This window comes from Triturus cristatus, chromosome 6 (genome assembly GCF_964204655.1).
Source record: "Triturus cristatus chromosome 6, aTriCri1.1, whole genome shotgun sequence".
NCBI classification, from domain to species: domain Eukaryota; kingdom Metazoa; phylum Chordata; class Amphibia; order Caudata; family Salamandridae; genus Triturus; species Triturus cristatus.
The window spans coordinates 1,500,801,148-1,500,813,756 of NC_140589.1; the positions used below are offsets into that span (position 1 = coordinate 1,500,801,148).

Here is a 12,609-nt window from a genome sequence, read left to right on the forward strand (position 1 = left end):
ATTTCCGCTAACTATAACATGTGTGAAACCTATGGTTTTTTCAGTGAATTTGCAAGGTTTTTTAAATGCTAATTCCTAACTATAACGTGTGTGAAACCTATGGTTTTTTCAGTGAATTTGTACGGTTTTTTTAAATGCTAAGTTACTTTACGCCATTCGTGGCGTGCGCGCCCACTTAACGCAGTTTGTTCCGTGCGCGCACGGTGCGCTTCGCGCACCCACTTTACGCAGTTAGTGCCGTGCACGCACGGTGGGCACGCGGTGCGCTACGCGCACCGCGTGCCCACGTTACGCTAGATGGGCCATGTACGCACGATGCGCTTCGCGCACCGTGCGCACATGGAGGACATATTATGCGCTTCCTTGTGATAGGTAATCTGTTGAAATTTTTTTGGGAAATGCTGTGCTCTTATATGCCATGCACAAATGGTGGCCTTCGCCCACCATTTGCACACGGGGTGGAGAGAGTGGGGTTTTTCTTTTTTTTAATAATTTTTTACCGTACGCGTACGGTAAGCGTAATCGGCGAAATTTTCGAAAAATAAAAAATTACCGTTTTTTGCCTTGGAGGATCTTTGAAGACTCAACTAACATGGTTATGTGCATGGGCGCTGTCTAAACAGCCCCTTTATATGTTTTTGGCATTTGTTTATCAGCTCCCCCCTCAGAGTGCGAGAGAGAATATGGCGGCCGCCGCTTCCTGGTTTCGACCGATTCGAATGTTTACTAAGATCTAAGGGCCAATCAGAATCGCGCTCGCGCACGCCACCGTACGCGTACGGTAAGCGCACCGTAAGCTGGCTCAGATATATATATTGATTTAAAGGCTATTTTCTCAGAATCTACTGAACAGATTTACACCAAACCTACAAAAGGCACTTCCTTGACCTGAGGACTACCTCTCTGCCAAATTTCTAGTAATTCTGTTCAGCCGTTCGGGCTGTAGCTGTGTCTAAAGGTCCTATGGAAAAATGCATGGGAAAAACGCGTTTTGGGACCCCCCTTTTATCTCAGCCCCCGCTTGACGAATCCCCCCCGAGACTTTCAGGGTAGGAGCGGAGCGTAGCGCCCCACCTATTTTGAAAAATTCGCAAGGATTCGTCGACCGGCGCAAAAGTTATTCAAAATAGAATGTTGCGGATTTCCTATGGAAACGTGGTCCTAACTATAACTATCTACTGGCGACCGCCAGTAGATAATAAATATATATATACACACACACACACACACACACACACATATATATAATCTGCAGCAACTCGTCTTCACTTTCTTTTCCTGATGAAACAAACGAGCGCAGACCCAGTAATTCTTGTGCTGTATTTTATTTAACCAATTCCGCCATTACGGGCGATCCCGCCCTTGATCAGATGACAACTCATTAGCTTGTAACCACACTATTTAAAGTGCAAGTGGCTTAATTAATGGACATAGAAAAAACATTGCAATGTAGCGAAGAGGTACTGTAGAAAGTGGAATAATATAAACAATAATATAAACATACATACTTACCTGATATTTACTTAACATTGTGTGGTAAAGGCATTTGTGTGGTGAAGGCAATGCATGGTAAGGGCAAGGTGCGGTAAAGGAAAGGTGTGGTAAATGCCACGTAAAGGCAGGAGTATCATAAAACTAAGGTAACAAATGTGAGGAAATCCTAAAAATGATTAGATTATAAGGGGAAGGAAATTGGAAGTATTTGCTGGCAGTAGGGGGGGGCAAAGCGGGGGGGGGGGGGGTGGAGAACAGCTGAAGGACACCATTACGTTGCTTTTGCTGAAGCACCCTCCATGGCCTCAGAGAGACGGGATTTAACATGCCGATGACAGGGAAGGCAGCTCCAGGCCCGCTGCCACTGTGTGCCTAATAAGACAAGCCTCTAGCCAAGTAAGCCTCAGACGTTGCAGTGCTGTCAATCAGACAATCAGAGCCATCCCCATTTGGATGAATGAATGTACCGAGATTTAGCAGCGATGTGGGGGTCACAGGGAGCATAAGAAACAGAGTCCAATTGGTGGTACACAAGAAGGAAAACGCTTTGTCTTCCTGTTCATATTATACCTGCCATAATGAATAGAAACTGACACTGCTTAAGAGCTGCACTATATAATGGGTCCAAACAACTTGATGGAGTTACCATTCTACAAACTATTACGCAACTAGGTCCCTTTCATATTTGATATGTAATACTATTAACAATGAGTGTTATGACAAAGGAACTCATAAGCCGAATCTCTGTAATTGTTTTTGAAAAATTAATAAAACAGATTTAAAAAAAAAAAAAAATGAATAGAAACTGACACAGGAATCATCAAGATAAATTAACAATTGAAGGTCCCATCGTTATCTGGGTTAAACAAATGGCTCAAGACGATGACCAAGGGATGAAATATTTTAGAGTAATAACTTCCACTGTAATCTGCCATTGTGAAGGCCAGTAATTTCATTTAGAAAAGTAAACAAAATCCTATCAGTGGAAAAAAGTTATAAAATGAACAAATCAGCAGCAAGCCTAATACTCGATTGTTTCTCACCTCAACCAAGGAAAGCATCTTACTTAAAAAATCATAATTGAGGAGACAGGAGATCTTACAATTGAAGAGGGCCACACTCGCAAAGGGAGAGATTTCCTGGTAATACAATAGCCACCAGCCCCCTCCCCAACTGCTGAAGTGTCTGCAATGATACACTAAGGGGTCCATTAGGATGGAGGGCGGATGTCTTCCGCCGGGCGGGCGGTAGCAACCGCCGGCGAACATCCACCCGCCATCGAAGCCCTGAACACCGCCGCTCCGATTAGCATTGCGGCCGTGGCCGCAGCGGTGTGATTTCCCGCCCGCCACTATTTCGCCGGTTGCAGTCTGCCCGCTTGCCTGGCGTGCGGAGCTGGACCGCTACAATTGTGGCAGATCAGGACCAAGCACCGCCGGCACGATTAGGATGCCGGCGGTAGCCGGTTTTCCCGCGGTCCTGGCGGGCAGTGTTTTCCCACTACCATGGTGGTCGGGGTGCTTTTCCGCCCATTATCCTAGTGGACCTCTAAATTGTGTTTCATAAAACGGATGGAGAAGGCCCTTTGAGATATATGAACGATACCCACACAGTACAGCAAAGGAGATCATATTATCTAAGAAAATGATCTAAATTGGCAGTGATGTTTGGTTAAACAACCGTTTAAAAGTAAACTGGAGTTTGACCACACGTTTACCTCAATTATGGTGATTGGCTGGTTTGAAAGTTTACATTACACCCATTAAGCATGAATGTGTTTGCCTTGCAGTGCACAATTGTGTTTTGTTGCTGCATTATTGTGAAAGGAACTAAAGAGAACATTACATGCTCAAAGAAAGAAAAAAAAAAAAAAAGAGAATCGAAATCACAGGAAACGATCCAAGTGTTTATCTAATTTGGGAATCATAATCAACACAGTAACAATGCTAAAGTTTTTTCTTAAAAAAGAAAAACCTTACTCAGGTGTCCTCAGACAACCACAGCTGTTGTTACCATTAGTTGCCTTTTAAGTGCATTCGTAAAATCTCAATATTAACGAGTCTTCAAAACTGTCAACTATATTCAGAGTCACCCTTAATGCCACCTCTCCTTTGGTCAGCTTTGTAGCCAGCTCTTTTAGCCATTCATCTAGAGCAGTGGTTCTTAACCTGTGGTCTGAGGACCCCTGGGGGTCCGCGAGACCTACTCAGAGGGTCCGCAACTATTTTCCAAAATGAAATAATATTAAAATGAATCAATTAAAATGAATTTAGTATATATACAAATAAGGTAGCAACATTAAAGACTTAAAAACTTTTTCTATATTTGTGCATTATATAAAATATTTAAGTATTTGTTTGGTGTATACTTTTTTTTTGTATTTTTGTGCATTGTTTAGTGGTCCAAATCGGAAATTGCTTAAGGCGGAGGTACCTGGCTTCCGATAAGGACTCAGTAGGTATCCATGGATTCCAGTAATTAATCAGTGCGGGTCCATCGAAGTCAAAAGGTTAAGAACCACTGAACTAGAGTGCCCACATAAACCCCCGCGTGGCATGGTCCTGTTTTTTTAAAGAATGACATCTCTCTGTGGCATTAGCACAGTCCAAGCGAAAACATTATGAAATGGCTGGTTAGTTTCTAAGATTTGACAGCCAAGCAAAAGAAGAACTTTTACCAATCTATTTTAGTCATCGTAAAAAATATTAGGATACTCGTACCTCTGATTTTTTTTTTCTTTGGAATAACATTTTATTGATTTTTTCAAGTATGCAAATATATTCACATTTATGTCTCGTACCTCTGATTTTATTTCCACTATCACGGATATGTGTATACTCATAAATTCTACATCATTCTTACATTATAAATGAGTGGAACCTCTCCCTCTAAAGGGCCATAATCCTTCAATCATCAACCGTTCAAACTAGTTATGCTGCATTTCCAGAGGGTACATTAAAACAAAAACGTAGCTATTTAGGAGTTGATTGGCAAGCAAACTCCAGTTTACAATCCAACTTGATATCAGAGAGAAGTAGAGTTATTTTGGATTCAGAGAGCATGCAAAAATAAGAGTATTTACACGACAGCAACTAATATTTCACAAGTAAATCGAGTTGCATACCCTTACCTCCCATTCGCTCCATTACGGCCCCAAGAACCAATCCTGCACATGTTTCCACAACAATCAATTTGCTACCTGCGTGGATATTTCCCAGAGTTAACATTTGTGCTAATGTATCGTACCGTAAATTGCTGAAAAAAGAAAAAAGAGAAACTTGTAAATTGAGCACAATACCTCAAACATCAAATGTGACGTTAAGTTCTTTCTGAACAGAACGTGTGTAGGATATGTAGACGCCAACTACAATTGTTTAAGGTCGTTAAAGTTGATCAAAAAAGTACATGGAAGGAAGCTTGTGTAATATAAGTCCTCAACAATGTTCAACCGTCCATAGCTGCATAACCAACCAACAATCAGAAATAGTTTAAAATACTTCCACACTCTTACTCATTAAAAACATAACAGGCATTTAAAATCCGAGTCAGACTGTAAAAAAATAAATAAATTAACCAAACAAAAAAAAAAAATACCACTGCCTCACAATTAACAAAGATTCAACAAAAATAAACAGGTGGTCTTCGAAGTAACAGTTGCTTTAAGAAGAAACGCAACTCAATGTTCTGTTTAGGCTCACCATATTTTACCAGGTTCTCTTGCGTAGTACATCATGGCAAGAATACGCGTACATGGCTTTACGATTGTAATGATCGACTCGTATCTGTTAACAAAAACAACAAGTAAATGCTACATGCCAGTGCAGAACAAAAACTGAAAAACACTATGCAAAGATATCTCCATTAACTTACTTTTTCTTTTTCTTCTTTATGTATTTCTCTTGAGCAAACTCAGTCTTGTCGCGAAATGTTGTGCTATTTTCAATTAACTGCTGAACTATTTCCTAGGAGGAAAAAAAGATTTTAATCCAATTTACAACCAGCTTATGTTGGAAAATATTTTTACAATCTGAAATTACTTAATGTATGCATCTTTTGCTTTACAAAGACATATATCCGTTTACAAGATTTACTAGTAGAATATAGGAAAATTACTGCTGAGAGACACAAGGAGGAGATTATGAATATATATTTGTGGGGGATAGATCTGAAACAGTAAATAAAGATAACATTTGGGGAACAAAGCAGTATAAAAGGTATCTGACTGATGCGAACATTGTTTTTGGTGGACTTTTCTTCTGTGGCAAGAAGGGCAAATAGCATACAGACATTTTTTTGTTTTTGTAAGGTGAAAGTACCTGTCTGTGGGATTTTACAGTAGCAGGATATTCTTTTTTACACCTAGTGGGGTTTAAAGTCACATTAGAGGGAATTCCAAAGGGAAATGGGCATGTGTGAAATGAGGAGACTGTGGCTTCTACAAATTCCTCATTAACAGATTTGGGGTCAGAACTGCACTCCACTCAAGATTGAGCAATTTTACTCGACAAACAGTTGGTTTAATCCATTATGACACCACCAGTGGCCCAGATTCTCTGGTGAATTACTGTTACAATACCTGCCACAAACCCACAGATTTCCTATTCCCCATGAGATCACAGGGAGCTGAAGATAGAAATTGCAGCTAACTACAAGAGAGTGCTGCAGGGACTGCAAAGGCTGCTTTGCAACTTTATGCTCTGGTGCAGACAATGACTTGCTTAAGCAGAAGCACCCTGATGTACATGGACAGAGAACTCACTGAGAGGGAGGACATGGGGATGCCGGTACTTTCAAGGACCCATCTTCTATACGATAGGCAGGGGTGTAGAAATTAATAAAATATCTACTTGTCCATGGGGCAGGTTGCTTCATAAATCTATTTGTCCTGTAACAAAATCCACTTGTCCCTTTTGTGCCATGTAATGCGGCGACAAATTACAGCAGCAATCTCATTATATAAGAGTTCTGATATAGCATCCTTAATTATGCCAGGGCTCGTACCACAGTAGGGTTTGAATACTAGCAATTCCCTTATGTTTTTTTTAAATTTTTTTTTATAACACACAGTTTTTTGGTTTCATGAATTGTACATTGCATTATGTACTGTTTAAAACATCCTAGCAGTGTTTGACTTGCATAACTACAGATGTGCGCCTCAGCTAGCAATTCCCTTATGTTGCTACGTTTCTGCAGGTCTACATACTGGGGCTGAAGGTAGTGCCCTTTTGAGTCTGTGCAAACCTACTTAAGGGTTTTCACCAACTCTTTTCCAATCTTTTCCCATACTAAACAAGTATGGAAACTTACTCCTGACAGTGGCAGACGTAAAACCTCTTCTAGGGTTGGAAAAAAGTGGTTGGAGGAAAAATGAACTTGAAACATTCAGATTTTCACATGAGCAAATCTACACACATTTGCTCATGCCAAAATGCAGTTCACAAATATTTTTTAGGAGTACTATTTCTTCGCCTACTTCTGTAAATTCTTGTGAATTCACGGAAACTGTATATATGCACTTAATGCAAGGATATATACCATGGATGCACTTTGGGCCTCTAATTAGGCCTTGCGTTAACCATGCCCTTTTGTGATTAATAAAATTATGTCTCTCTCTCTATCAGCTGGCTTCAGTGTGAGTGACCGTATTCTACTCTTTTACATGGAGCATATTGGCACAAAAAGTAGTTTTGTTCAGTGCCCGGAACTGCTGTGGCAATGTGTGCTTTTTGAGACCAAAAACAATTTTTGCTTTTGCCAATGCTTGTTAGAATGGTGAGGGACCAGCAGCTCCCACACCGATAAGATTTTACAACAAGCATTTGCAATGCAATAGGTCTCGCATTTACGCGAGTTTAAGCAATTGGCATTGTAAATGACAATGCCTTTTATTTAAGTTTTAAAAACGAAAACAAAAATATAAGGCATTGTTATTTGTAATGTAAATAGCTCAAACTTGCGTAAATGTGAGACCTATTGCATTGCAAATGCTTGTTTAGGACTTGTGCCCTGTGGAAAACAGTCTTGGCTTACGCGTGACCCAAAAAGGTTTAGTAGAAGGCCTTGGCTTACACTAGACATAAAACAAACCAAATATTTCTAAATTAAAATAAAAAGCTCAACACCCGAATGTGCGACAATCTCCCAGCGGCAAAGTTAGTGGGAGGTTCAGAATCGCCGCTGTCGCGATTTGAAATGGTGATGGATGCTTTCAGGAAGAAAGAGCAGGAAATGAAGGGACTGCACAAAAGGACAGGGAGGGGGGGGGGGGAGAGAGAAAATCGGGAAGCAGAGGCGGAGTATGAACAGATGGGAGGGAGAGGCAGAAGAGATTTGAGGGGGTCGAGAACCTGGATGAGAGGGGTATATGGCACAGAGGACAGAGAGAGGAGAGGCAGAGAAAAGTGTGGACAGAGAGGGAGGGAGGGTGAGAGTGTGGAAAAGAGAGGCAGAGAAGAGTGTGAAAAGAAGAGACAGAAGAGTGTGGACAGAGAGGGAGGAAAGAGTGTGGAAAGAAGAGGCAATCAGGGGGAGACGAGAAGAGAGGAAGTGGAGGAAGGCAATTTGAGGGGAATGGCAAGGGAGAGAAGCACAGAGAGGGAGCCCGAAAGTGCCGTTAGGAAGAGAGGCACGGAGAGGGAGCCCGAGAGTGCTGTTAGGGAGAGAGGCACGGAGAGGGAGCCCGAGAGTGCTGTTAGGCAGAGAGGCACGGAGAGGGACCACTGGGGCTGTGTGTTCTTGGGGCAGAATGTGTGTAGCTATCAATCTGCATGCATGCATGCATGCAGTGTCAAGGATGCACTAGTGTGTGTGCATGAATGGGAAAGGTGTGACAGTGTGCATAAAGTTTACTGTAGGCTGCCTTTTCCAGTGGAACTGGCGCGGGGAAGGCTATTAAGAGATTAGGGAAAGCGGCCTTCTATTTCTACTTATTTTATGAATAAAATAATATTTTTGCAGGCATCAGGAGTCTCTTTAAAGAGCTAATAGCACTGTAGAGTGTCTGCGGAGCCAATGAATGCCCAGCTGCCCAACACTGCCACAGAAAGTGTCCTTGGAACTTGAATGGTAGTGCAAGTATTGCGAATACCTGGAATAAAGCTGCAATTGGGTTTAGGATAATGTGGCATTTTATTGACTTAATATTTATCGTGTTCTAAAAGGAGCAACAACGTTATGGCGGTAGGGTGACCAGGCGTCCCAGACAGTCACTGTTTTTCACAATGGAATATACAAGGTAGCCTAATTTGGTGACTGAAATAATTAGGCTTCTTAGCAGGTACGTGTGAGTGACCCTAACAACACCCAACTCAACCTTTGGGCTGAAGCGCGAGCAAAGTGCCATTGTAGTCCCTTGACTATGTCGAGGGCAGAGGTCGATAGTAGATTAAGTTCGGCTTCCTTGTGGACGCATGCACGCGCTGTGGTACGAGTTGGGGGTGCTGTACTGAGGCAACGACTAACCCCCCTAGAGGTAACTCCTGTGTGTTTATTTGTTTATCCTCTGCAGCTGGACACTGCTCGAATGTTACTTAACACAGTAATAAACTAACTCTTCATATTTTTTAAAGTATACAATACGATTTGAGATTGAACTCTAATGCTGACAGTTATGAGAAGCATGCCAGAGGACGCAAACTGTTGTATCTTAATGGGGGGGGGGGGGGTGCATACGAAAACTGGTGTGAAATAGCAGCAGGGAAGGGGGCAGAGAGGGGCTAAGAGGGAGAGCGACGCAAAGCCATATGGCTGCTTTGCGCGCGTGCACGCCTTGTGCACTGTAGCTCTATGCCAGGGGAAGCACTTTGAAAAGTCCCTTACAAAATGTCTCTCCGAGTCAGCGGCGCAGCGAGACCTAAAAACCATGTCTAAACAAGTCAAGCATTGACAAAACCAAAAGCCTGACCACCAATTTCAGGCCTACTGGCTTTGCCAATACTTGTTTATTTTTGTTTGCCATAATCTTATTTCAACTGGTTACACCGATTTTCCATTATGAATATTTTTGTGAAATACAAGCATACATCAACATGTAACTAAATGATGCTGCAAAGATATGGTACTTACATTCTTACAGTAGTTTTGCGAAATGTATTTTTCCTTGCATTTTTTTAAAAATATTTTATTTTGAAAGAAAAGAACCATCACTCTTGCTTTCAAGCTTCTGCAAATATTTGCATATAATCAGAGAGCATTCTGGAAGCATTATACATAGCCTCATATTACTAAACTTTGAAAACGTGTGTACACATTTATACTGGAACCACATTCAGCAGTGAAGGCCGAGCTTACATTTACTTTTAGAGCTCATCCTAATAAATGCTGTGCATTAATGAACCATAAACAGAAGTTTAAACAGCATTAACATATGGACACACATTACCTTAACTGTAGACAATGCCCATCCCTAATCCATAATGTGGTAATGTAAATTGGCAGCCAACAGGTTTGTGCTGTAGGAGTTTGGGCCTACTTGTCCCAAGGACAAAATACACATGAAAACTTGTTGCCCTTGACCCCAAACAATATGTCCAGGGCGTCAGGCTATAGGAATTCCACATCCCTGGATAGGGGCTATGCATCAGAGTGTGATACATGACACATGCTGGCTATAACCCTCTCTGGGTAACTGTAAGGCCGTCAGAGGGAGATCAGATATCGGAGATCCCTCATGCTGGGGGCCAGGTCTGCACCATACTAGGTGGTGATAGTCAGAACTTGGGCCAACTGGGAATCTGGGTTGGAGTGACAGGTCGGCTGGCAGGCCAAGGAATCACTGTTGTGGGGAGATAGCACCCTCATCTCAAATCTCACGTGGTGCACTACCACAGCATCTATTGCAAAATATTGTGCTACAAAAATATTGTGGAAGTTATATCGTCTGGGCAATGACAAAGGGAATCAAAATATATTAGGCATTTATATTTGCAGGTAGGTATTAAAGCAACTACTGAGGAAAGGTTAGATCTAGAGTTAGTTTCTACTCATTTTTAGCATGTGCTATGTATTTTAACATTTATATACCAAAAGAGATATGTCATCCAATATAAGTAAAGATTATATTATGGTAACATACTTAGAACATACTAAAAATTGTATATTTATATGCTAGGTTTTGGAAACTTTATATATACACACATGTTGGACAATATACTGCTAATGAAAATTGTGTCCTACATCTCCCTCTCGCATGTCACATTATCATGACTGTGCTTCAAACTCTTCGCTGCCAGTACTTTGAAATGACAGAGGTTCCTAAATGCCTATCCTGCACTGCTTGGGATTCAAGGCTCAGAGGGTGTAGCTTGGTTTCCAAACGGCTGATATTGGCCTTTAACGTCGAAACTGTTGGCAAGCAACAACACACAGACATGTGAACTTACAACTTGTAATCAGCTGAAAATATTAAAACAGGGGGTGTCCTCCTTGAATCCATACACCTACCAGGATCAGGACTATTGGCAAGTCCCATTAACAAACAAATTAGAGAACACGCACCAAATACTCAAAACGTCCACTTTGTAATTCCAACACTAAGTGGCACACTTATCTGTTTGCCATATGCAGTCCATGACTGGAGGCATGGGCAAACACTTGCATCAAAGAACGATTAAATGCACAAGTAGAATACATTATGGGCAAGAGAAACATTGCTTTGGAGACTGACAACTTAAGCTCTTCATCAAATTTAAATGTCATCATGTCCACTTCTAGTAATGCAAATTAAAAGGTAGATTGTTTCCTAAAAGAAATTAAGGGTGTTTCTTCGATCACACAGGTAAAAGAAAGAGTGCAACTTAAACCTGCTGAGACTACATGGATCTGGAAGCGAAGTAAAATACATTGAAGTGCTCTGACAGTAAACACAGCTGCTTCTCGAACGCACATGGTTCCAGAAATTGGGTTGCACAACAACAATATTTGTGTTTGGAAGTTTCAACATGGGCCTCAGCCAGGACCTGGATGAGACCCATAAGGCCCATATCTTTAGCAAGAGATCTCAAAACATCTTGACTCCGCTTCACATTTAAATAAGGCACTGGGCAAAAGGTTAACGTAGGGAGAGAAGTCGGCGTCAAAGGCTACTACGTATAGCTCTACTAGGACCTAGTGTCAAGAACCCTCCAACACACACTAGCTCGGTACCCCTGTTAGCTACGTATAATGATCTTATTGGGGAGGGGGGGGGGGCAGAAGAAAGGATATAGGTCATTACCACATAACAAATGACTGACTCTGGCCTGGCGACTGGAAAAGGGGAATTTGGTTTTATGAACATTCAACAGCACCATGTTCCATCAAATTGGTAAAAGTCAGTGAACACCTTTGAGAGGTATGCAGATGTATCTTGAAGTTTGAAATAATGTAGAGAATAGCCTTGTCAGAGCCCAGGATAATGGCAAATGAGGACATGTAAAAGTTAAATAACGTTAAAGACAAGCCTTCAGGTACTCCACACGACAATGGTAAAACTGGAGTGGTTACAGAATCCAGGCCCATGGGTAGCTTTGATGGTTTGGGTTTAGTAACTATTCCCGGATATTTATTAACATTGTCTCGGTGCCTCAGCAGGGACTGGAGCCTGAATAGTAGCTACTTAGAAAGCCCTTGGTCCCCATAGGAGAGGATAGTTATTGGGTGATCACTGTTTGTAGTGCTGTTGCGATACAAGGGAGACGTGAGATCAGTTCATCATAGGTTTGATTGTCAGATTGAACGGAGGGGTTCTTTAAGATGGGTGTGGTAAAATTATTAAGAGGTAAATAAAGAGCAAGAACGTTGTCCAAGGTCCTCATTGAGAAGAACAAGTTACTTACCTTCGGTACCGCTTTTTCTGGTGGATACAGTATCTGCCTGTGGATTCGACAACGTGTGAATATCCCCTGAGCCAGCAACATTCGGAAACTTTTGTAGCTCTCCACGTCGACGTCACAGAAGCACGGCTCCGCTCGCGGCTCCGCTGACGTCACTTGATCCATAAGAGGACCTAGTCGGCGTGATGACGTCAGTTCCGCCCTTTTTTCGGTGCCTTCGAGGCACACGGACGGACCGACAACAAAATATATACAAAATACACAGTACATAATATACCAACACACAGTGTGAAGTCAATGCAGG

At 41.8% G+C, this 12,609-nt stretch overlaps 1 protein-coding gene across 2 annotated transcripts in view; it reads right to left on the reverse strand.

Moving 5' to 3' along the window:
* TRMT6 (tRNA methyltransferase 6 non-catalytic subunit) overlaps positions 1-12,609 on the reverse strand; it is a 206,652-nt gene that overhangs the window by 156,824 nt on the left and 37,219 nt on the right. For both annotated transcript variants that reach the window (XM_085612633.1, XM_085612634.1), the window contains exons 4-6: positions 5,365-5,456; positions 5,193-5,276; positions 4,625-4,749 (exon numbers count right to left, since the gene is read on the reverse strand). In XM_085612633.1, the coding sequence (XP_085468759.1) occupies positions 4,625-4,749; positions 5,193-5,276; positions 5,365-5,456 (301 nt within the window). The remainder of the gene's footprint in view (positions 1-4,624; positions 4,750-5,192; positions 5,277-5,364; positions 5,457-12,609) is intronic.